The sequence below is a fragment of the Amblyraja radiata genome, chromosome 33, assembly GCF_010909765.2.
Source record: "Amblyraja radiata isolate CabotCenter1 chromosome 33, sAmbRad1.1.pri, whole genome shotgun sequence".
Taxonomy (NCBI): Eukaryota; Metazoa; Chordata; class Chondrichthyes; order Rajiformes; family Rajidae; genus Amblyraja; species Amblyraja radiata.
In genome coordinates, this window is record NC_045988.1 from 16,188,851 (window position 1) to 16,215,559 (window position 26,709).

Here is a 26,709-nt window from a genome sequence, read left to right on the forward strand (position 1 = left end):
ACAGCGCGGAAACAGACCCACTGAGGCCATGCCGACCAACAATCCCCGAACACTAAAGCTAAGCTATACGCGAGGGACAATTTACAATTATACCAAGCCAATTAATATACAAACAATACAATACAATACAATACAATACAATATTTATTGTCATTTGAACCTCAGTGAGGCTCAAACGAAATTGCGTTTCCACAGCCATACAAACAAAGACAATTTCCTACAGACATACACACAATTTAATTCACACAAACATCCATCACAGTGAACCCACTGTGATGGAAGGCAAAGTCTTTTCTCTCCCCTGTTCTCCATTTCTCTCCCGATGTCCAAGCCCCAGGCGGGCGATGATAAGTCCCACGGCCATTTTCGGCCGTGCCGGGCGATTTACGGCCCCGCTCCCGGTCTAAAAGTCACAATGTTGGAGCCCCCGGCGGGCGCTGTAATGTCCCACGGCCATGAAGCCGCGCCGGGCGATGTACGGCCCCGCGTTGCGGGAGCTCCGGGAAGCGGTCTCTCCACCCGGACCCGCGAGCTCCCGATGTCCCAGTCCACCGGACTTGCAGCTGCGTTGCTGGAGCCTCCGAGCCCCAGGAGTCGAGTCGCAGCAGCAAGTCACCACCGCTCCCCACGCTCCGAGGCCGGCCAGCCTGGTGAGTGAGTAGTCCGCAGCTCCGCAGTCTCCCAAGCCTCCGTGTCGTTCAGGTTGGAGACCGCTCCACGGTGCTAGGCCCCAATGACAACGGCGACCCGACAGGGAAAAGATCGGGTCTCCCGGACAGGGAAGAGATTTTAAACAGTTTCCCCCTCCCCCCCCCCCCCGCCCCCCACATATACACATTTAAAACCAGTATTAAAAAACACCAACACTACATTTAACTAGACAAAAAATAAAAAAAAAGACAGACAGGCTGTAGGGGCCGCTGCAACGGGTGAGTCGCGCCGCCAAACACATATGTCTTTGGAGTATGGGAGAAACTGGAGCACCTGGAGAAAAACCACGCAGGTCACGGGGAGAATATACAAACTCTGTACAGACAGCACCCATGGTCAGGATCGAACCCGGGTCCCTGGTGCTGTAGGGCAGCAACTTTACTGCTGCGCCACCATGGTGCCCAATGTTCTTGTATAAATCTGAATTTCTAATCCTCCAAGGTATTACTGATGATTACTTCATGTTGAACTTGAAATAGCTGCAACAAACTTTATCTTTGGAAACCATATTTGTGTAATGGCAGATAGACACAAAATGCTGGAGTAACTCAGTGGGACTAGAGTTTAGAGTTTAAAGAGGTGTCTCGACCCGAAACATCGCCCATTCCTTCTCTCCAGAGATGCTGCCTGTCCTGCTGAGTTACTCCAGCATTCCATGACTATATTTGATTTAAACCAGCATCTGCAGTTCTTTCCTACACATTTTGTGTAATGGCATTTTATCTCATGATTATTTGAGACAAAAATGATGGAGTCCAGCAAAAACATGCATCTGATTGACAGGCTGGAGACTGTCTGCTGTGATGCTGCTCTCAAAGGAAGTTAAGGCTGACAGAAAACTCTTATATAAAGTAATACATGCGCATTTCCTGAGCACTTTCACAACATAACATTTGGTTGCATTTCTTCACAAGCAGACAATGAAATAATCCTTCCCGTCACTCATCTCTGTTCCACTCAAACTGCTGACTGACAAGCTCACACTAATGGCAGCTGACGTTCGACAGGTCGGTAACAACACAAGATACTTTTCGTTTCACGATTTACAGACAAAATGATTTGACAAAATGTTGCTCTTCGTAGCTCAGTAAAATGCAAATGTCCACCATGTTCTCTGCACATACTTTTCCTTGATCAATATTAGACATGGAGGATGGGCTTGGAGAAAGAACGTTAGAGGTAGTGGATAATGAATGCTTCAGGGAAAGCAGCATACAAAACTGTGAAATTAAGGTAAAATCACAAAGGGATCTTTGCGATAGTTAGCCACAAACACACAGCTTTCATCAAATGTGAGGCGATCAAATGTTTTGATCTGCTGTTGTCATCCTTGGACCATCTTGAATTATCTTAACCATCTCTAGCTTGGTCCACATTTGTTTTCATGAGGAAAGCCGAGGTTTTGACGAAAATTATCCTCAATTTCACAATTAAAATTTGCCAATCACGATATGACAAACTATCGAGCACAACCTCTTAACATTTGGAATGCTATGGAGATCATCTAATGCACTGTAAGATTGTAACACTGCAAAAATACATTATTTGGCTTAGCATGGACAGTTTTTACATGTAATACAACAATAGGTTATCACCACAAACCACAGCGCCATGTCCCAATAACAGCACCTCTTCACATGTCAGGTAAATAAAGCCAAGATTGCCTAAAGCCGCATGGTTCGGTGAAAGTTACAGACGTCACATTCCTTTCAAACTCCATTTAATCAACGAACTAACCAGCCACATCCATCTCAAGAACAATGAATTCATAAAGTTCAATGTTCCTGCACTCTTTAGTCCAAAGTATTAAAATATAAATGTCCAGCATCGTTTTCAATGTGAAATTAGGTAAATTACTTGTCGCAATGTGACTTTACTCCAACCATTATAAGCTCCACAATTTCTTTGTAATAACCAGAGTCACTAGATTATCACCTTCCACAATAAATCACAATGACCACCGCCTGCCATGAATTGTAGTGCAGGTCTCAGCCTTGGGTGCACCATTCCCAGTGTAGCTCACCCTCATCCAGATGCTGGAGATCGCCGTTGCTGACGTTACAGAAAGAAGGGTCACTTACCCCTTTGAGAAAGGTGACGCCATGTCACGGTGGGCTCTGGGCGTCCGATAGCGAGGCACAGGAGTGTAACATTGCTGCCCTCATTCACAGCCACACTACTGGAAATGTTGACAATTTTTGGTGGAACTGAGGAAAGAAAAAGAAAAAAAAAATTTAATTTTAATAGTAAGATATTAACTGATGAACGAACCAATGAAGCATGGATTATCTTTGGTTGAACTAAGGACTTTTTTTCTACAGCATTGGGGTTTGTAATTTATTACATTTATTAAACAATATCTTTGTGTATTATGTTTACAGGCGTGTTATGCTGTCACAGTTAAGAATTTCATTGTTATGTTGTCAGTAAATATGACAATTAAATGCTCTTGACTTTTGATATGAAAACACATCCTACATTGTTTGCAAAGTTAAAATATGTTAATACCTCAGCAAACCATCCACACTGTAAAGGGTGCATCAATAGAATGAGATGTATTTCAGTACTAATCTAATCTCTTCGCTTTTAGGAAAACAACATGCCAATAAGTGACAGAATGTCACATTAAAAAAAAACATTTTGAGAAACACTCTTAACTTGGTTCAATGTTGAATTGTTATGGGCCTGTCCCACTTAGGCAATTTTTTTGGGCGACTACAGGTGACTGCCGCAAAATTTTCAACATGGTGAACATTTTTCGGCGACAGTTGGGACAATTTTTGCTGTCGTAGGTGCTGTCATAGGTTGTCGCCAGGTGCCATGGATGAATGCCATTAAAACTAGTCCCTGGCCTAGTCGCCTAAAGAGTCATCTAAGTGGGACAGGCCCATTAAGAAATATCAGTCATGCAGACTGTATTCATATTCCCTCTCATTGGAAATGCCATACCAATGGGTTTATGAACTAAGCACCCAAGATAATCATGAAAATGACACTTGATTTTTCATTGCGACTTCCACCAAGGTTTCCACCAGATATATCATTGACACATAAAAGAAAATAATGCCCATATAACAAGCAATTAGATGCTGTATTCAACATGCAACTGCAAGGCCTGTCAACACATTGCAGTATCTTGACATTATTTGTGTATGATTGGGGCAGAAATGAACAAATTCCACAGATGTTCTACATGAGCTGTACCAAGGGGGATCATTCACTGTATCCTGCACTGGTGTTGTGGCTTGGATTTCACGTTCAATAGTGAATTCACGACGCTGTCAACTTTGAACAATTCACCCACGAAGATTGAGCTACTGTGGTGCAAGCTTCTCCAGTTCTGTTGATCGTTGCTTTCGTTTACTAGTTCAACGAGATCCCTGGTTGGCTGCACAGCCAAATACATCGAGGATATTCTGAGAGCAAGCCGACATTGTTTAAGAAGCAAATTTTTTTTTTTTTAATATATATTTTTATTAAAGGTAATCAATTACAATGCTTCAAACAACTTTATATCAAATTAATTCAATTTGCATTAAGTAAAACACTAGTAATACTTATCTACTATTTTTTTTAGAAATAATGATAGAGAAAGAATAGAACAGTTATAAATCATTAAGAGAGTGATTAAATAATAATTTGATTATATATAAGAAAGAAAAGAGAAACGAAAAAAAAAAAAAAAAAAATTGAGAAACCACAATATGTATTATTAATAACACTACTACAAGTGATAGTATCAATAAAGACATATATGTTAATTCCAATATAAAAATGAATTATTCTCACCAAATCCCGCAGGGTGCACGCCGAGCTGTGTTGCCAAGAACAGCTACTTCTCTAAATACTGTATATATGGAGACCATATCTGTTCAAAAGAATTATACTTGTCCAATAGGACAAATCTAATTCTTTCCAGATGTAACGTCTCCATCATCTCTGTTGCCCACATTTTGGTTGTGGGGGATAATGTTCCCTTCCAAAATTTCAATATGATTTTTTTCCCAATTATCAAACAGTAATCAAAGAAATTTCTTTGATTTACTGTAAGTGATAGATGTAAATCCGGAATTCCAAATATTATTAGCTTTGGGTTAGGGTCCAATTTAACTTTGATGACTTCAGAAATAACTTTTAAAATTTCTGTCCAGTAATAATTCAATTTAGGACATGTAACGAAAGGAAGAAGCAAATTTTAAGCTTAGAATTTTAAACTCTTCACAAGAGCTAACAATGGAACACATGCCTCTTGAAGTAAAACTAATGTTCAAAAAATATTATCGTAAATTCTTATATTTAAGTATTTTTCAAAGTGAATTACAATCCACCTATTATTTTTATGAAACCAGAGTTAGAGAAGTAGAAATTATAGCTATGTGCTATTACAACTCATTCATACCACATACAGGCATCACCCTCATACCACATACAGGCATCACCACATGTCGTTTAAGAAATAATATAGTTGTTTATGACGGGTGCCGATATATGACGCCTGTTTGGTCGTGAGTAGTCGTACCTTTTTCTGGTCACCGCTAGATTTTCAACATTTTTGAAAATTTTCGGCGACCTGCTGCGACTATGACGGGTGCCAGCAAGTCGCCGAAAAAAATCGCTTAAGTGGAACAGGCCCTTTAGGGTAGTTTGCAGTAAGAATAGTGTGGATTTATTATTGGTTCTCAATAATGCACATTCTCAAACCCCGAGGTTGTCCTAAACCACTCGAGAATGCTGAAGGAAGGAAAGTACAGAGAATATTTGGAATCAACAATTCACTTCATTAGTGAACAGCATACCGCGAATGCAAACATATAAATTTTGCAAGGTCTGGTTAAAGCTGAGAGAGCTTCACAGCCTACAGCTATGCAATTTTAACCTGCTATTATATTATTTCCACATAATCTTTCATAATGTTATCAATAATTGATTAGGGCATGGAACAGTTTGACACAGAAACAGGCCCTTCAGTCCATCATGTCTGTGCTGAAAATGATACCATGATCCTCTCCCTGCATGTAATTGACATTCCTCCAAATGCCTATCTAAAAGCCTCTTCAATGCCACTAACCTGATGTGGGGGACCGCCGTGAGGTAAGGGGAGGGGAGAACAATGGAGGAACTTTTTTTTTAATTTGCAGTTTCTCTGTCATTGTAACATTCTAATCTATACTTAATTCCTTTGTCTTTTTGCGCTCCGTGTTGTACTCATGTATGAGAATCTTCAGTCTGAAGAAGGGTGGCTGAAGGGAAATGTCATCGATCCATGTTTTCCAGTGATGCTGCCTGACCCGCTGAGTTACTCCAGACGTTTATGTCTTTTGCTTTGAACTTGTATATGGTTTGATCAAAATCGTGAATAGCTTAAGTTTCCTGGATAACAAGCAATGCAAAGTATTTTGCTTTATCTGGGTACATGGGACAATAATAAACCAAAACCCTTTCCATGATGGTGAATTTCACAGGTTCAGCACCCTGAGTGAAAAAAAAATATGTCTCTTAAGGACCTGTCCCACTTGGCGTCATTTACGTGTCATTTACGCAACATCAGTTACGTGTCACGACACACGGTGCCACCTACGTGACACGCAAATGACACCAAAGTGGGACAGGCCCTTTCGTCCTGCATACCTCGTCCTCTGTAATAAGGGGAAATTGTTTTCAATAAACTATTTCAAAGCATATATGAAGACAAAATAATCACCATTTCTGACTGTTAAAACTGGAATTGTGATTGGCAAATGAGTGTGGATGGAATTTAAGATACCAATATTACTTGTGGCATATGCATGGGGTCATTAATTCTCATGAAGCGATCTAATTTCCTTACAACAGTGGCCCTTGCTTGAAAGGCAGTTCCAACCGTAAGGTTGGAACAACAACAACAGTTCCATTTCTCTTGGCCGCAGGACCAGAGGCAATAATGGAATGTGACCCCCTAGCATGGACTAGTTTAACGCCACCACATGTATAATTAATTTGTCCTGTGAATTTTCCAGTCTCCACGCATTGTTCTTTCTTGTCAATTGATTAATGATGAGGTAGAGAGAAGTGTGAAAATGCACACCTCCAGATTCAGGGACAGTTTCTTCCCAGCAGTTATCTGGCAAATGAATCATTCTACCGCAACTCAAGCGCGGTCCTAAAGTACTATCTGCCTTATTAGGGACTCTTGGACTATCTTTAATCAGATTTTACTGGCTTTACCTTGCACTAAAAGTTATTCCCTTATCATGTATATGTCCAGTGCGAATGGCTCGATTGTAATCATGCATTATCTTTCTGCTGACTGGTTAGCACACAACAAATGCTTTTCACAGTACAAAGTACATGTGACAATAAACTAGAACTGAAATTGATTCAGAAACGTCACCTATTTCCTTCGCTCCATAGATGCTGCTGCACCCGCTGAGTTTCTCCAGCATTTTTGCGTACCTTCTGAAATTGATTATACTGTCCCATACTCCACTGTATTATGGAGTAAACTATTTTTCTGAATGCCCTTACTTGGTCTGTGTTTACACCCCTTGCTCTCAGATGAAGTCTTGCCCCTGAGATGATCATGAATATGTTTGGGAAACTAATCAAAGTGCTAGAAATTTCAGAAATACACATTTTAACACTGCAGATAATTTCTCTTAAGATAGATAGATAAGATAAGATAGCCTTTTATTGTCATCCAGACCGAAGTCTGAACGAAATTGAAGCAGTCATACATACAATACAATACAATAAAAAAAAACAACAATAAACACATATTAACATCCACCACAGTGAGTCCACCCAACATCTCCTCACTGTGATGGAGGCAAAAGTCTTAGGGCTGCAGTCTCTTCCCTCCTCTTCTCCTTCTGCGCTGAGGCGATACCCCCCGGGTGATGTTAAAACCTGTCCCGCGGCTCAAACACCACGGCCCGGGGTAGTCGAAGCTGCCGCTCACCAGACCTGCTGACGCAGCCGCTGGCCCGCGGCCGAACCCGGTCTCAGGCCACCGCCACCAGAACTGCCGTCCCAGCCCCCGGAGCATCGTTCCAGCCCCGAGCCGGATCGCCCTCACGTGAGTACTGCCACCGTCTCAGCCTCGCGCCAGGCCGCCGCTCCTCCCTCGGGCTGGGCCGCCCCGACTGGGCGCCGCTCCTCCCTCGGGCTGGGCCGCCCCGACCGGGCACCGCTCCTCCCTCGGGCTGGGCCGCCCCGACCGGGCACCGCTCCTCCCTCGGGCTGGGCCGCCCCGACCGGGCACCGCTCCTCCCTCGGGCTGGGCCGCCCCGACTGGGCGCCGCTCCTCCCTCGGGCTGGGCCGCCCCGACCGGGCACCACTCCTCCCTCGGACTGGGAACGCCGTACCTCCCCGAGCTCGGCCACTCCGACGGGAGCACCGTTCCTTCCTCGGGCCGGCCGTCACAGCCCCTCACGAAAGCCCTGTTCCAGCCCCGAGCCGGGCCGTCCTCACGGGAGCGAGCTCAGTGCGAGTCCTGGCGGGCTCTGCCTCCTGAGCCTCGAGGTCGCCAGCTCCGCCATTAGGCCTCAGCGCAGACGGAGGCAGAGAATGGGAATACGACAAAAAAGTCGCATTCCCCCGCAGGGAGAGACAGCAAGCCCCGTTTCAACCCCCCCCCCCCAAAAAACACAAACTAAAAACCAAAACTAGACTAACCAAAACGAAAATAAACAACCCAAAAAACACAAAACAAACAGGACCGCCGGAGAGCCGCTGCAGCCAGAGCTGCGCCGCCACTAGGACTTTTTACTCGTGCTGCCATTATTGTTAATGTGCGAGTTTTCAAGCAATTATATTTATCTAGTTAATGATTTGTTTATTGGGATAAAATAAATAATACAAGATTTAGAAGCCAATGGGAATCATTCTCAAGTAGTGCAAAGTTGGAGATTGTGGGAAGGTTCATGATACAGTACGCCTTCCTCACATCACTGAACCATTATTCACAGGGTATTCAATTTTCCTTTTATCATCCATGTGGTTACCTGTAAGTGCCCAGTTCTAACAATTCAGCTCCAAATTGACTGAAATGCACTGCAAATTGCTACCATTAACTAACTTTGATATTCCCTATACGTTCAGCATTCCAAAAGAAATACTTCTCTTTCCTAACCTATTTCTTAAAAATAAATTTACTTTGAATTATTCAATCACTGCTGACTCTCAAGCTGAATTCATGGCACAAAAAAACAATTGAACGCTGCTCTTTGAATTCCTATCTTAAATCCACTTCAACACATCGAGTATCCTGAGGATGTGTTTTTTCAATGCTTTTTTCATCAATTTTCCTGCCTTCACATTCTTATTGAATTTTATAGCCCAGGTCTTTTGCAACAAGTACTGGATTGCATTTATTCTGAAATCTCTCAAGTTCCAATGGCCTCTGTGCTCCAGAGAGTTGAGTGTGAGATGTTCATCTTTATTTTTAAATCCCACCAGAAACATGCTTTGTCTTTTTCGCAATTTCAGTCCCAGAGCCAACCGAACCGCACACCACATATTCCAATAATTTCAGAACCTACTTACACCCACCTTTTTTTATTTTACTGTCAACCTAAACCTCCAGCTATTGCCTTTATACTCTGGAGGTCAATCAGAAAAGACCACCAGATAATCGGAACCCCTCAAGCTTGCCCCACCATTCAATATGATCATGGCAGATCTGTTCTCCATAGCCCTCAATTCCCCAATCATTCAAAAATGTGTCAATTTTTAAAAATAAAATGTCCTTATAATCAACCCTTCACAATCCTTCAGGGTGGATGATTCCACAGATTTTCCTCCCTCTTCAAGATGATTGATAGTATGACAGCTGGCTCAATCACTGTTTACACTAGTTTAGTTTAGAGAGAACACGTGGAAACAAGAGTTTCAGCCCACCGGGTCCGTGCCGACCAGCAATTCCAGCACATTAACACTATCCTTCACAAGCCTGGGACAATTTTTCCATTTTACCAAACCAATTAACTTACATACCTGTACATCTTTGGAGTGTGGGAGGAAACCGAAGATCGCGGAGAAAACCTACGCGGTCATGGGGAGAATGTACAAACTCCATACAGACAGCTCCCGTAGTCGGGATCGAACTCAGGTAAGGCAACAACTCTACCACTGCGCCTCCATGCCGCCCTAACTAGCTCTATATTATCCACACTAGTTCTATATTATCCCATGTTTGCATCCAACTCTTACTCATTAGAGGCACTTTACAGAGTCCAATTAACCTATAAACCCTTGTCTTTGTGATGTGGAAGGAAACTGGTGCACCCAGAGGAAACAAACACCATTCACAGGGAGAACATGCAAACTCCACAGACAGCATCCAAGGTCATGGTCTCTGGAGGTGAGAAGCAACAGCTCTACCAGCTGCACCACTATGCTCTAACTTGGAATCTCTCAACTCACCTCAAGAAGCCCCTCTCCAACAATGCCTTCTTAATGCCATGTTCAGAAATAACAGATCCCTTGGGGAGTAATTTGAGACGACATCTAGAAGAGGATGTCATTCAGTTGACATTGGTTGACAAAGTGCCTCAACCGTCCAAAACTCACCAATATGTGTTTCTGCTGTCAAACAAAATACAGACTTTTGCAAACTTTCTCCTCAAGGAATAGAAGAATGCAGAAGATGACCAATTGGCCAATTGAGCTTGTAGTATTCTCTCAAAGCAAATTAAATTAATCCCAATGGGTTCACCTGATCTGTAGAGCTAAATATCACTATTTTTCATTCACGTACAATGGAATGGCACATCAAGGAAACACTATATTTATTTGTGTCAATCTGTCTTGAGGCCTGGGCTCGGATGCTGTAAGATAGCAACACTACCAGCAGTGCTGCACTTGAATCTGTACCCACCACCAAAACAGGCAATGCATTCCAAATCCTAAACGCAACGATTTTTATCATGTTTATTTTTCTGGATCTTTTGTCAATCCTTGTCAACACTGGCCCCAATGCATAATTATTTTTTTCCCCCATACACTGCATTTAAAATTGCTCAATGAAATTTGCACTTATGTACATAAGTGTGTACTGAAACATCGATCATAACCCTGCTTCTCTGTGGCATCATGCTGGTGTGAGCTGAGGAAGGCCTGGCCACATGGCATAGAACTTTGTGTACTTTCACCATTACTTGTTAACAAATATTGAATTGGGACGGATAAGGGCTGACCTTAATGTTTTCGTGTATTTTGTTTCAGGGTTATATCTCTTTAGGCAGGTTTTAGAGTCTCTGGTTCGACGGTCCATTACGTGGCTGGCTGGAGCACTGGTTAATTGTTTGTTAGTCCATCCATATCCCTGACTGGGTTGTTTAAATCAGGTTTGGGTTTTGTGTTCCATTGAATAATTAAAACATTTTTGAACTTGAACCTGGTTTTTGAATTATGTTACGCGGCTCTGAAGTACCTGCATTCGGGAGCCGTAACAAAATGGGGGCTCGTCCTAAGTTTTGAGGACCCTAGACGTTTTTGGGGGGTTTTTTTGGTAGGCTTCTGGTGACTGAGGAAGTCTGTGAGTTGTGAGGGAATTTTTTCTTCCCTGTTAGTGGTAGCATTTGTGCCCAGAGTTTAGCTGGTGGTTTGGTGCTACATTTGATATGGAATTTAAGGTGCAAGACTTTGTTGAGGCTCCTTGTCAGGAGTTGTTTGATAGGTGTACTAAGGAGAGTTTGATTTTGCTGGCGGATAACTATGGCGTGTCTATTGATAAGCATTCGAAGAAACAGTCTATAAAGACGGTGTTATGTCTGCTTTGGTGAAAAGTGAGGTATTGCCTGGTTGTACAGTCAGTCCTCCATCTTCTATACAGCCTGGTCAGGACATGGAGGCAGTCATTAGGTTGAAGGAGATGGAGCTTGAGTCACAGAAAATGGCCATGAAAAAGGATGAGCTAATGCATGTTCTTGAAATGAAACGACTTGAGGAGGAAACCAAGAGGGCAGAGATTAGGCTGCGGGAGAAGGAATTGGATGCCTCCCGGGTTTCTTCTAGGGAACGGGAGTTTGATATGAGCAAGAACATCCGCCTGGTTCCCCCGTTTAGTGAGAAGGATGTGGACAAGTATTTCACAGTGTTTGAACGGGTGGCTTTGTCCTTGAAGTGGCCTAAGGACGTGTGGACCTTGCTATTGCAGTGTGTCCTTGTGGGTAAAGCACGGGAGGTGTACTCGTATTTGTCTGTTGAAAGCAGTCTGGACTATGAGTGTGTGAAGTCTACAGTATTAAGGGCTTATGAATTAGTTCCAGAGGCGTACTGGCAGAAGTTCCGGCACTTTAGGAAGTTTGATAGTCAGACTTATGTGGAGTTTGCTAGGGAGAAGGAGGCACTTTTTGACAGGTGGTGCGCTTCTCAAGGAGTGAAGGATTTTGAGCTACTGCGGGCCTTGATGATTATGGAAGACTTTAAGAACTGTCTCCCTGAGAGGGTTGCTATTTACCTTAATGAGCAGAAGGTGAATGAGGTGTCTAAGGTCGCGGTGTTGGAAGATGAGTATGTATTGACTCATAAATCTGATTTTGTTGGGCGTTCCTATAGTTTTGGTGCACGGCCGGTTGATCGTGGTGGTGTCACCGGTGGCAGTGTCAAAGCTGTTTCTGTGCCTGCAAGTGGCAGCACGTTGATACAGGGGGAGGTCCAAGCTGATAAGGTTGACGGAAATTTGTGTCCCGTTCTGAAAAAGAAGGATGCAAAGCCTGTGGCTTTGGTGGGTACACAGAAGACACCTGTGGTGCCTGAGGTGCCTGAGTCTGATGAGTGTAGGTATTATTCTGCATTCCTCATGAATGGTTTTGTTTCTCTAGAGGATGGGGGTGATAGAGTTCCAGTATCCATCTTGCGTGATACTGGTGCTACTCAGTCCTTTATATTGGATAGTGTACTGCCGTTTTCTGGGGAATCATCGGTTGGGTCAAGTGTCCCAGTGGTAGGATTCGGGATGGATGACATGGTAGTGCCTTTGCATACCGTGAGTCTCGAGTCCGAGTTGGTTTCAGGCCGGGTAACTTGGGTTACAGCCGTGTTTTCCCGTTGGGGGAGTTTCTGTGATTTTGGGGAATGACTTGGCAGGAGGTAGAGTTTAGTTACTCCTGAGGTGACGGCTGTTCCGATGGTGCAGAGTCATGATAGATTGGCTATGCAGCATCCGAGGGTCTTCGCAGCTTGTGCTGTCACGAGGGCTATGGCTAAGAGCCAGGCGAAGTTTGAGGATGTCGTGGACCTGAGTGAGAGCATTTTTGGGGATCAGGATGATAGATCCTGTGTTGTGAAGGGTGTTTCTACATCTCAAGATGGGGTAGTGTCTGGAAATGTGCCGGTGTCACTGTCACATGACCGGCTGGTTGAGGAGCAAAAGAGTGATCCAGTTTTTATCTGATCTGTTCGACTGCGCAGTGCCTGAGGGGGATATGGATTCCACAGCAAAGGGATATTTTCTAAGTGATGGCTTACTGGTGCGAAAGTGGTCTCCCTTGGATATATCTGGGCATGATGATTGGAGCGTGGTTGATCAGGTTGTGATACCTCGTCGGTATGGGGACGAGATACTCTGTTTGGCTCATGATGGTCCTCTGTGTGGACATTTGGGGGTCAATAAGACGTATGACCGTATCTTTTTTTTGGTTGAAAAAGGACGTGAAACGGCAGTGCAGGTGTTGTCACATTTGCCAGGTGGCAGGAAAGCCGAACCAATCGATTGTTCCTGCGCCTTTATATCCAATCCCTGTGGTCGGTGAGCCGTTTGAGCGGATACTAGTTGATTGTGTGGGTCCTCTACCTCGGACGAGGGTGGGCAACAAGTTTTTATTGACAATTATGTGTGCGTCCACCCGCTTTCCGGAGGTGGCCCCTTTGCGTAGAATTACTGCCCCTACCATTGTGAAGTCTCTCACTAAGTTTTTTTCATTGTTCGGTTTGCCCAAGGTTGTGCAGAGTGACCAAGGTTCCAACTTCATGTCGAAGGTTTTTGGTCAGGTAATGAAGTTGTTAGATATTAAGCATTGTTACTCCAGTGCATATCACCCTGAGAGCCAGGGAGCTCTCGAGAGGTTTCACCAGACTTTGAAATCTATGTTGAGGACTTACTGCCTGGAGTTTGAAAAAGACTGGGATGAGGGGGTTCATCTAGTTATGTTTGCGGTGCGTGAGGTCGTGCAGGAGTCATTAGGGTTCAATCCTGCTGACCTGGTGTTCGCGCATACTGTACGTGGTCCGTTGAGGGTCCTGAAGGAGAAATGGTTGCAGGAGGATACAAACCGTAGTATTTTAGACCCACGTCTGTACTTTTCGGTCTAGACTGAGGAGGGCATGCAAACTGGCAATGGGTAATCTTGCTCTGCTCAGTCTAGGATGAAGGACTGGTTCGACAGGAAGGCTTCTAGTAGGAATTTATCTCCAGGTGACAAGGTCCTGGTGTTGTTGCCTATTCCTGGTTCCAGTCTGCAGGTTCGGTATAGCGGTCCCTATCAGGTGGTTAAGGAGGTTGGTGAGAGGGATTACGTTATTGGTACCCCTGATCGGAGGCATAAGACTCAGCTCTGTCATGTCAACATGATGAAGCAGTACCATGAGCAGGAGCCTGTGGAGGTTGATGGGGAGGAGCTGTGTCCGTCGGTTTCGTCTAAGCCTGTTTTGGCTGCAGTGGTGCTGCCCCCTGACACGGGTGGTGATGTGGGGGAGACACGGTTGTCTGTGGCAGTGACGCAGGGAAAGCTGAGTAACTCTGAGGCTTTGGAGGCGCTTCCCTTGCGGTTGTCTCATTTGACTGGAAGTCAGCGGGGTGACCTGCTTGCTTTGGTGGAGTAAAATGGGTCACTTTTCTCAGATGTGCCTTCTCAGACGTCTGTGCTGCAGCATGACATTGACGTGGCCGGTGCTGCGCCAATTAAACTGCATCCGTATCGGGTCAACCCTGACAAGCATCATCGTCTAAGGAGTCAGGTTGACTATATGCTGCGGCATGGCATTGCTGAACCTAGTTGTAGTCTGTGGAGTTCTCCGTGTCTACTGGCTACGAAGGCTAATGGGGAGGACAGGTTTTGCACGGACTTTCGGAAAGTGAATGGTGTAACTAAGCCGGATTGCTATCCTCTCCCACGGATGGAGGATTGCGTAGATCGTGTGGGAAGTGCATCTTTTGTGTCTAAGTTGGACTTGTTAAAAGGGTATTCGCAAGTTCCTTTGACTAGGCGGGCGAGGGAGATCTCTGCGTTCGTTACACCTGATGACTTTCTTCAGTACACGGTAATGGCATTTGGGATGCGCAATGCGCCGGCAACCTTCCAACGGTTGGTGAACATTGTATTGTCTGGTTTGTCCTTCTGTGAGGCATACCTTGATGATTTGGTTGTGTGCTCCAGGTCGTGGATCGAACACATCGGTCATCTGAAGGAGGTATTTCATCGTCTAGCGGAGGCAAACCTAACGATCAATCTGGGGAAGTGTGAGTTTGGCCAGGCCACGGTAACATATCTGGGTAAGGTAGTGGGCCGGGGTCAGGTTCGCACTCTCGAGGAAAAGGTGGGGCATATTGTCGCATTTCCTGCTCCAGCCTCTAGGACTGAACTCCGTAGGTATCTGGCTATGGTTGGGTACTATAGAGGATTCTGTCCAAACTTCTCTGTGGTGGCTGCCCCTTTGACGGATTTGCTGAGTCCGAAGGTAGCTTTTGTGTGGTCCGCAGAGTGTCAACAAGCCTTTGATCATACTAAAAGTCTTCTGGTGCGCGCACCTGTGCTTGCGGCACCTGATTTTGAGCGTCCATTTAAGCTGGCAGTGGATGCTAGTGATCGTGGGGTTGGTGGAGTTCTTCTACAGGATGATTCAGATGGGGTGGAGCATCCAGTTTCATACTTCTCTAAGAAGTTTAATCGTCATCAGAAGTGGTACTCCACCATTGAGAAAGACACCCTTGCTGTTTTAATGTCTCTGAATCATTTCGAGGTTTATGTTGGCTCCTCAAATGTCCCTGTCATCGTACTCACGGATCATAATCCTTTGGTATTTTTTGCAGAGAATGAAGAATAAGAACCAGCGGTTAATGAGCTGGAGTTTGCAGCTGCAAGACTACAACCTGGAGATCAGGCATATCCGTGGCAAAGATAATGTCTTGGCTGATGCATTGTCGCGCCAGTGATGTGTGTGCTACTGAATAGTTGCTGAAATTTGGTGGTGTTTTTTTAGTTCATTTTCAGAAACTTATTCAGTATCTTAGGGTGGGGGTGTTATGCGCTCCCTCTACTGGTGTTATAGGGTACTCACCTGTTTCTGTTTTCTCATGAGTGCAGGCGTGGCTGTGAGTCAGGAATCACGGGGTTAAAGGCTCCTGTACCCGATTGGCCAAGCTGCATCAGGTGACGGGTGACTCATCTGAAGCTTAAATACCAGAATCTCCCAGGATTCTCTCTCTTCTTCGTCGACCCTGACCTGTGAGCAGTCTGCTGGTGTGAGCTGCAGAAGGCCTGGCCACATGGCATAGAACTTTGTGTACTTTCACCATTCCTTGTTAACAAATATTGAATTGGGACGGATAAGGGCTGACGTTAGTGTTTTCGTGTATTTTGTTTCAGGGTTATATCTCTTTAGGCAGGTTTTAGAGTCTCCGGTTCGACGGTCCATCACGTGGCTAGCTGGAGCATTGTTAAATTGTTTGTTAGTTCATCCATATCCCTGACTGGGTTGTTTGAATCAGGTTTGGGTTTTTGTGTTCCATTGAATAATTAAAACTATTTTTGAACTTGAACCTGGTTTTTGAATTATGTTACGCGGCTCTGAAGTACCTGCATTCGGGAGTCGTAACAATTATAGATGGAAGTCACAGAGTTATGTTGAGGTTATGTTGTCTGCCCATCACAAATACTGATGCTATTGGTACCAAATACACGTGTGGAAGCCACCTTTAAGTTGATGCCTCTTGCATGGTTTTGGTTTTTGCCTTGCATAATAGCTGGTATCCACAATGCCTGTTGATGATGTCTTACTTAACATAATATATCTCTTTTGTTTTATTTATTATAGAATTGTGTACAAGGAGCACTCCACAAATTAAGCAGAACTCTTAAAAAGGGCAGAAATCAGATCATTTAGCATAGATTTCATAGAAATAGATTAATACAGTTAGATTCATTGAGTTAGATATAGATATAACGGAATCAAGGGATAAGGGGAGAAAGCAAGATTGGGGTACCGATTTTGCATGATCAGCCATGATCAGCCATAATCATATTGAATGGTGGTGCTGGCTCGAAGGGCTGAATGGCCTACTCCTGCATCTATTTTCTATGTCTATGTTTCCTATACAGCACAGAAATAGGTCCTTCGACCCACTTTGCCCATGCTAACTAAGATGCCCCACCGACACTAGTCCCACCTGCCCTTGAAAGGTGGGATGGAAATAAAATTTTATTACCCAGCAACAAAATTGATTTAAAATTGAGTTTAATTTTTACTGAGCAGAAGAGTGCCAGAACCATGAAAAATGCATCATGCCAAGAGCAAAGAGAGTAACCTTTTCTCAAACATAGTCTATAACCAGTCTGCAGAAGGATGACAAGACTAACCTACAATGATTAACTCAACTGTTGTTGCCTCTCTTCATAGATAGGTCTCTGCTTCAAACATGGCCAGTAGCAGTTGTCACCATGCAATATTCCTTTGCGTCATCAATCTATTACACAGCAGACTTACTCTTTGACAAAATGCACCACTGATTTGTTTTTCTTTCAGAGAGATTTATCGTTTGTGTGAGATACATAGCCACTCAAGCTAAATAATGGAGCAGATTCTATTGGGTTTCCACTGGGGTAAATTTAATTCACTGAAATACTGATTTACAATTGAGCTCAGGTGCAAAGTCTTCACAGATTCAATGATTAAATCATGCAGGTGCTTGTGATGAATTATAAAATAATCAGCAGCCATAATAAACAAATGTGTGAAGAAGAAATATAATTAGGGTTAATAATAATGGCAAAAACTAAATACTGCAGATGCTGGAATTTCAAATAACAGAAATTGCTGGAAACACTCAGCAGGTTAGGCAACACATTTGATGAAAGAAACAAAGCTAATTTTTCAGATGAATGACCCTCCACCAGATAAAAGTTTATTGTCATTAAATATTAGCATTATTTCCCTGTTCACAGATAATGCCTCATCCGTCAAGTATTTCCAGCATTTTCTATTTAGGTAAATAATTATGTGAGGGTAAGCATCCCACAAAGTAAAATAGTGCAGATTATCTTTTATGGCAAACTTCTGGAATAAATCTGGACCTTACAGGTAACATTAAACTAGTCAAGGCTGAAAGATCAGCACTATGTCGAACTCACTGACATATTTACCTAAATTGAGTAAACACGCTGGTGGTTCTGGAAACTACACCTGCAGAAATTGTGTCCAGGTGCAGCTCCTGCATAAATGTGTTGGGGAACTGGAGCAGCAGTTGGATGATTTCGGGGCCATCTGGGAAAACAAGAGTTTCCTGGACAAGGCCTACAGTGAGATTGTCACACCAATGATACAGGAAGAGCGAAGGTGGGTGACTGTGAGAAACAGTAAACGTGGAGCGCAGGACACCCCGGTGGCTGTACCTACTGAAAACAGGTACGCCCACTTGGAAGCGGACAACATGACAAGATTGAGGTAGCTAGGGCTGTGATTCCAACCAATCAGAGGTGCGGACAGGAGATTCTGCGGAAACAGGCGAGACTCCAGGATGGTGTGTTGCCTCCCTGGTGCCAGGGTCCAGGTCAAGTGTGATGAGGAGCAGCCGTAGGTTGTTGTGCATGCTGGCACACATGATATAGGTCTGAAGAGGAAGGAGGTTCTGCAACAAGAATTTACTGAATTGGGTAGAAGACTGAAAAGCAGGACTTGCAGGGTAGTGATCTCAGGATTGCTTCCAGTACTTTGTGCTAGTGAAGGTAAGAATAGGAAGATAAGGAAAATGAATGTGTGGCTGAGGAGTTGGTGCAGGGGGCAGGGATTCAGATTTCTGGATAATTGGGATGTCTTCTGGGTGACCTGTATAAAAGGGACGGGTTGCACCTAAACTGGATGGTGACCAACATCTTAGCAGGAAGGTACACAAAATTGCTGGAGGAACTCAGCGGGTGCAGCAGCATCTATGGAGCGAAGGAAATAGGCGACGTTTCGGGCCGAAACCCTTCTTCATGCTAATGCTACACGGGAGGGTATCAACTAGATTGACGGGGTGGGATCTCATGCAGGACAGAGGCACATGAGAGGCTAGAAGATGGTATGGGAAATGTTAGTGGACAGAATAGGCAGGTGAAAGGCGGAGAGCGAGGAAGGAGGGTTGGTTTAAACTGCACGTATTTTAATGCAAGGAGCCTGACGGGTAAGGCAGATGAGCTTAGGGCATGGTAGGTACAAACGACTGGGACGTTGTGTAAACCTGGTTAAGGGAGGGGCAGGACTGGCAGCTCAATGTTCTGGGGTACAGGAGCTTCAGGAGAGACGGGTGAGGGAAAAAGAGGAGGGGGGTTGCATTGTTGTTTAAGGAGGATGTCACGGCTGTGTTCAGAGGTGACATTACGAATCACTTAATCTAGTGAGGCTATAGGTGTGGAGCTGACGAACAAGAAATGGATGATCTTGTTGGGGGTGTACTACAGACCCCCAAATAGTCAACAGGAATCAAAAGAACCAATGTGCCTGGAGATTGCCAGATATTGTCAAGCTTGAAAGAGTTCAGAAAAGATTTACAAAGATGTTGCCAGGACTAGAGGGTGTGAGCTATAGGGAGAGGTTGAGTAGGCTGGGTCTCTATTCCATGGAGCACAGGTGAGTGAGGGGTGCTCTTATAGAGGTATATAAGATCATGAGAGGAATAGATTGGGTAGATGCACAGAGTCTTTTGCCCAGACTAGCAGAATGGAGGACCTGAGGACATAGGTTTAATGTGAAGGGGAAAAGATAGGAATCCGAGCGGTAACTTTTTCACACAAAGGGTTGTGGGTGTATGGAACAAGCTGCCAGAGGAGGTAGTCGAGGCTGGGACTATCCCATTGTTTAAGAAAGTTAGACAGGTACATTGATAGGACAGGTTTGGAGGGATATGGACCAAGCGCAGGCAAGTGGGACTAGTGTAGCTGGGAAATTGTTGGCCGGTGTGGGCGAGTTGGGCCGAAAGGCCTGTTTCCACAATGTATCACTATGACTCTTATGAATGTAAACTGTTGAAATGAAACTAGATATGAAAGTATTGTGATTATATGTGAAACAGTATAAAACGTCTGGATACCAATAAGAGTTTTGCATTCTGTACTTTGCACAACTGTATTACAACATTCATTTATTTGAAGAAGGGAGCTGACCCGAAACATTGCAGGACCTGCTAAGTTACTCCAGCACGTTGTATTTTTTGCATATGTTTCTGACTTCTACAGTTCTTGTGTCTACTTTCATTTAAATGTATTTCTTCCTGACTCTCTCAGGTCGATCAACGCTGAGTGCATTTCCTTTGCCAGCTATTCTTTAAATCCAAATATTCTTAATTCTTCAACTGGCCCCTCTGAAAATCATACTTATGATTTTGTGTCTAAAATCATTATTAGAATATGCTCTGGTCTTTAGTAAATTGGGCAAACAAGAGCAGGCAATACTGGCTTTAGTAATTGGCAGTTGCCTTTAAGTGACTCAGTCATCCGATAATCTTCCCTTCCCCTCTCTCACCAGCAAAAATGGAGCACAGTAAATGAATAGCACCGACTGGTGCATCACCCTGGTATTGAGCAGGTAGCAATTATATTACATGCTGAATGCCATAATGCTAACAGCTGCAATCACATTTCTGAGACCCTTAAATTGTTTCCTGCCTTTGTCGTTCATGCAATTCATAAATCTCTCTGACAAATTCCCTGAAGGTTCAAATCTCTGTTGATGGATTTTAGAATAAGTTTCCAGCCAGTATTTTTTTTTCCCCATGGAGGAGAAGCTTCCTTAAAACTAACCAAAAATTTTAATGCATTTCTAATGTTTAAATTAAGTTTTTAATTAACAGTGGAATAATATGTTTTTTTTTAACATTGGATATTTTACTGGGAAACAAAAAAGAAATCCTCCGCACCTCTTTCTGCTCTCAACAGGGACCACTCTCTCTGGTTCGCTCATCATCTCCCCACACATCACTCCCCTTATCCAGGCATCTTTGCCTGCAATCGTTGGAGATTTAACGCCTGGCCCTACACCACCTCCTTCACTTCCATCAAAGGACCTAAATAGCCCTTCCTGATGAGACAGAGATTCACTTGCACTTTCTTCAACCTTGTCTACTGCATTAGGTGATCTTGAACTGGCCTCCTGTACTTTGCTGTGACCAAACACAGTCAAGGTGATTGCATTGCAGAGCTACATCCGTTATGGTCCTCTGTTGCCAATTTTAATTCACATTCCCACTGCTGCATTGCCCCTGGAATAGGCTGGGACTTTATTCCATGGAGCGAAGGAGGATGAGGGGGAATCTTGTAGAGGGGAGATCTAATAGAGATCTTATACAAAAGCATGCGAGGAAAAATCTGAGTAGATGCACAGTTGCTTGGCCAGAGTAGGGGAATTCAGGACCAGAGGACATAGGTTCAGGGGAAAAAGGTGAAGGGGAAAAGATTTAATAGAAATCCGAGGGGTAACTTTTTCACACAAAGGCTGGGTGTGTGGAACAAGCTGCCAGAGGAGGTAGTTGAGGCTGGGACTATCCCATGTTTTAGAGACAGTTAGACAGGTACATGGATAGGACAGGTTTGGGGGGATATGGATCAAGCGCAGGTAAGTGGGACTAGTGCAGCTGGGACATTGTTGTGGACAGGTTGGGCTGAAGGGCCTGTTTCCACACTGTATCACTCTATGACATAGCAAAAGAATATCACAACTTGGTTAAACAATTCTGCTTAGTTTCCCACTTGCCTTGCTGTGAGGAAACACATTTGCTATTTAAAATGACCTTGAATAAAGCTGTCAGGATAGTGCAAATCCTCAATGTGACATTTCAAGATGTAATTCGAACAGGATTCGAGCAGCACAGTTGTGTTTCCCAGCACCAGGGACCCGGGTTCAATTCTGACCTTGGTGTTCTGTCTGTGCGGAGATTTCACATTCTCCCCGAGACTGCGTGGGTTTCCTCTGAGTGTCAGAGAGACATGCAGTGTGGAAACAAGCCCTTTGTCTCAATTTACTCACACCGACCAACATGTCCCATCTACACCAATTCCACCTGACTGGTTTTGGCCCATATCCCTCTAAACCTGTTCTATCCATGCAGCTGTCCAAATGTTTCTTAAAAGTCGCAACTGTGCCTGCCTCAACTACCTCCTTTGGCAACTCGTTCCATATACTCACTACCTTTTGTGTGAAAAAGCAACCCCACAGGTTCCTATTCAATCTTTCCCCCCTCACCTTCAATCCTATATCCTCTCGATTCCCCTACTCTGGGAAAAAGACTCCGGTTGTGAATTAGGTCGTGAAAGTGGGACAGGCCCTTTACTTTTCTCCAGGTGAACCACAACTGCTACACTGGTTTAGAAATCTTAGTCCTTCTTTAATAAATATTGAAAATACTCAGCACTCCAGGAAGCATTTGTAGAGAGAAAATGGAGAGTCAATGTTTTAGGTTGATGGACTGTAGTTAGAATGAGGCCGGAATGGGGACGGGCCAGGAGAATATAAGGGAAGGCATGAGACTGAATGGCACAACTGGTGTTGGCTGACAGAGGGTGGTGAAAGTTATTTAAATACAGAATATGCCTGGAGGATATGCAGATCAATTGAAAGTATTCGAGAATAGAGAAAACAAAGGAATACTGGAATGGTGAGATTATTTTAGTTTACCGAGGTAATAGCTTAATTCTGGTTCTCTCTCCTCAGAAGTCGCCTTGCATGTCACTGGAAGCAAATTCTGCTTTAATTTCGGATTTTCAGCATGCAATTGACGGGTGGCACAGTGGCATAGTTTGTAGAGCTGCTACATCACAGCGCCAGAGACCCGGGTTCAATCCTGACCTCGGGTGCTGTCTGTACGGAGTTTGCACAGGCTTCCTGTGACCGCATGGATTTTCTCTGGGTGCTCTGGTTTCCTACAACATCACAAAGTAGATTTGTAGATTAATTGGCCTCTGGTAAATTGCCCCTTGTGTGTAGGGGATTGGAAGGTGAAATAATGTTGAATGAGTGTGAAAGGGTGATCGATGGTCAGCGTGGACCCAGTGGGCTGAAGGCCCTGGTTATATGCTGTATTTCTAAACTAGACTGATTTAAAAAAAAACTTTTCCAAGATCTTCTATCATGTTTCTCCCTTTCTCTCACTTTCATAGCTGATTGGATACCTATAGGCATATATTCATCCTGGTCTTCCCACACGTATCATCAGTAGCTTCAGCAGTATTCTTTATTTCAGTACCCATCCAAATACAGTAGAATTATTGCCATCATTTTCAGCCAGAAGGCAAGGTTAAGCTGGACACAATGCAATCTGTTGGTGCAGTAGCATTTCTGCAGGCTGACCATTTCTCTTTATTACAAAGTTGCCTATTCTATTCTATCTCTTCCACACATCTTTAAGACTAGCTTTTTTTTAATTTCTAGGATATTACATTTTACAGTTGCCATGGTGGGACTCGAATTTAGACATCTGCATTGTTTGTCTAGCCCTCTGGATTGTTATTGCAATACTTCAAGAAGCTGGCAATACCGCCGCACATTCATTTAGACTTTATTCTTTAGAGATACTGCGTGGAAACAGGCCCTTAAGCCCGTGCTAACCAGCGATCACCCCTGTATAACAGCACAATCCTACACGCTAGGGACAATTATCCAATTTTTACCAAAGCCAATTAAAGCCAACAAACTTATACATCTTTGGAGAGTGGGAGGGAAGTGCAGTACCCGGAGAAAACCCACATGGTCTCAGGGAGAATGTACAAACTCCGGACAGACAGCACCAGGTCCCTGGCGCTGTAAGGCAGCAATTCTACCGCTGAGTCACAGTTGTTTATATGAGCAGAATAGAATTCATTGAATATGAGCAGAAGGTAGTTGCAGAAGGCAAAAAGCAGCTGAATGTCACTGAACTATCACCTCAACGTGACAATTCTTCTTCCATTGCAGCTTCAAGATCTGACCTAAAGCAAGATCACTTTCCAACTTCCACTGTATATTAATATTTTCCTCCTCTTGTGCAGCTCACAGAAACCACATTGCTGGTTGGCGAGTTAGGCAAGTTCAGGCCTCTGCTAAGAATGCTTTACGATCTTGGCACTCTGTAACTTTTTTTTGCAACGCAAGACGTCACATTTAGGTAATATCTCAGTGAAAGCCAGCAGCCTTTCCACTCACTGCTTCCTGCTGGCGATATTTTACAACATCTTACGCTGCTCTTATTTATAAAGTAACCATATCCTGGTTAAAATAATCTAGCAACAATCTAGAGAACTGGTTTGACAATCCAGACACCAGAGTTCTAATCACACCACAGCAGGTCAGTGTAAAGAAGGGTCTCGACCAGAATCCAATACAACTAGAGATTGAGCTTTGTGAATGACTACTGATGGATGTCCTGCTCACCGCCCCTCCAAAGCATCATCAGCAAACTGAGTCTATAAGATCACCAGCCTTCAAAAACAAACCAAGTGAGTCTCTCCACATTCTAATTGTCACCAGTAATATAGATCACCAATAATCAGATCAGGAATATCCGGTTGACAATTATCGATCACATACATGCTGCTTTGCCAACACATTTGATGAACAAGCTCCCTTGAAGCGTAGTCTACAGTTCACCAAGCCTGTACTGAAAGGATGAAACTTGCTCAATTGCAAACAGATTTTCATACCAGGAGCAGACATCTTTCATGACGTCATATCAAACTCTTTGTATTCCTGTCTTGTAAATCTTCTGGATTTTCTGATCTGTAAAATGTTATATGCATCTAATTTCTTAAGATCCCTATTCACTGCATCTCAGGGCTCTTCGGACTAATGGCAGCCATGGCAGTGTGTGATGCTGCCATTTGGCTACATAATGAATTTTGGCATTTGAGGAATGGTGAGCACAAAGTTCTCTAACTTCAAGTAACCCTGGCATTCCCTCTCTTTCCATCCCTCCCCCACTCATGTCGCACCAGATTCTCATTTTCACCCAACAAACTGCTAACAATGGCCTCAATCATCCTTACTTTTGTGGGGGGACGTTCATGTTAAATTCTATAATGTGTTGTATCATTTTTCTTTTTTAATTTTTTCTATGGATGTACGGAAACTTAATTATTTCTTCTATGTAAAGCACTTCGGTTTCAACGCGAGTTGATTTAAACGTGCTATATAAGTAAAATTTACTTACTTACTTTATCTCTGTATATCATCATCTATATCACTCATTTTCCTTTCCCCTGACTAGCCTGAAGAAGAGCCTCAGCCTGAAATGTCACCCATTCATTCTCTCCAGAGGTGCTGCCTGTCCTGCTGAGTTACTCCAGCTTTTGGTGTCTGTCTTCAGTTGAAACCAGCATCTGCAGTTCCTTCCTACACATCAAAAAGTAATGGTTCTCTTGGTAGCAACTGCCTAGGTCTCATCTTCGTACATCTTCCATGAAGTGAACTGCCCTGTTTCAACCATTATTTCACAATGCTCTGCGGGGAATCAAAAGAAATATTGAACACCCCAAGAAACAGGTGAAACCAATAATCCTATCACTTGTTTCCATGTTAATTCCCTCCACCTTCCAACAATGGCCAAGCAGTTCTCGCCTGCCAATCCAGCACTCCACCTGAAACGATCAAGTCAACCCTTGAATAAATTTCAGCTGATTTTTAATATAAAAATACAAAAGAATAATTTTGTTTAAAACCAAAAGTTGTCCTGTTCTGTCTTGTAGTTATACTTTTATTTCAGGTAAAGCAATGATAAAACTGCTGATAACTGAGTCTCATTATGAAGGATGACAGGCCTCATATTTCATATGTCCTTTATTAAGGTTTTCCTTGCAAGGATGAATAATTTATTGTTGTCTCCGTGTTACTAAACAGGGTGGCACACCTTCCTTTTTCTCCTTAACCCATAAATATCACTCAGCTGGCAAATAGTAATTAAAGATGTATTAGTTGTTATTTCTAATCTTTTGAAAGTAATAATAGCACTGATGTTTCCTCCAGGGAGAATTTATACTCTTTTCGATGAGGATGGGAACCCGATACAAATGTCAGTGATGAATATGAAAAAATGATTCAAGTCATGAGTCACATTATTAACCTAAAGCCACCATCATCAGATTGCACTGTTAGAAAAACTACTTAGCTTAAACTTTCAAGGTCTCGACTAAAAATAATTACATTGTGCTACAAAGAAATGATAATGAATGCTGGAGACAACGACGCTTCTCAGCAGGAGTTGATAATCTTTGGGCAGCACTTTCAATTGACACCGTTTTGTAATCTGTTGCTAAAAATATTAATTGCATGGTCAACCTCTAACAGTGCCGGCAATTAAAACAGGTGTACAATTTCCCCTTTGTCCCGAAGTAATCCCGGTGGTGAAGAGTATTATCATGTTCTACATCCTGGCAATGACCAGCTAAATGGTTTTGACTCCGTTCCAACAGCTTTAGAATATGCAAAGCAATGTGGCATGACCTGCATTTGAGGAATAGGTTTGATAATTTCCAGTGAGGATGAGTGAATATTTAAATGTTTAATGAACCAAAAAGTGAATGTATTTATTAACTTATTTTACTTCCTGATGTGGTGTTCGAGGGAATGTTTCAGTTGGATTGGCTGCTTAGTCAACGAGATGACATCAAGCACGAATGGAAAAGTGAACTCCACTGCAAGGAGAATGGTGGATCTTGATGGCAAAGGGCCTGTATGACTTTATGACTCTGTTAATGTTTCCCTTTACATGATGGAAAATGGGGTGGGAGATTGCAACCTTCACATGGTCCAACAAGTTTCGACTAATGCAATCAACCCGACGGGCACAAACAAAAAATCAA

At 43.5% G+C, this 26,709-nt stretch overlaps 1 protein-coding gene across 4 annotated transcripts in view; it reads right to left on the bottom strand.

Annotated features, from left to right (window-relative positions):
- The window catches only part of LOC116991390 (opioid-binding protein/cell adhesion molecule homolog), a 1,877,101-nt gene that overhangs the window by 278,137 nt on the left and 1,572,255 nt on the right, over positions 1-26,709 (bottom strand). For all 4 annotated transcript variants that reach the window (XM_033049999.1, XM_033050001.1, XM_033050000.1 and 1 more), the window contains exon 4: positions 2,793-2,918. In XM_033049999.1, the coding sequence (XP_032905890.1) occupies positions 2,793-2,918 (126 nt within the window). The remainder of the gene's footprint in view (positions 1-2,792; positions 2,919-26,709) is intronic.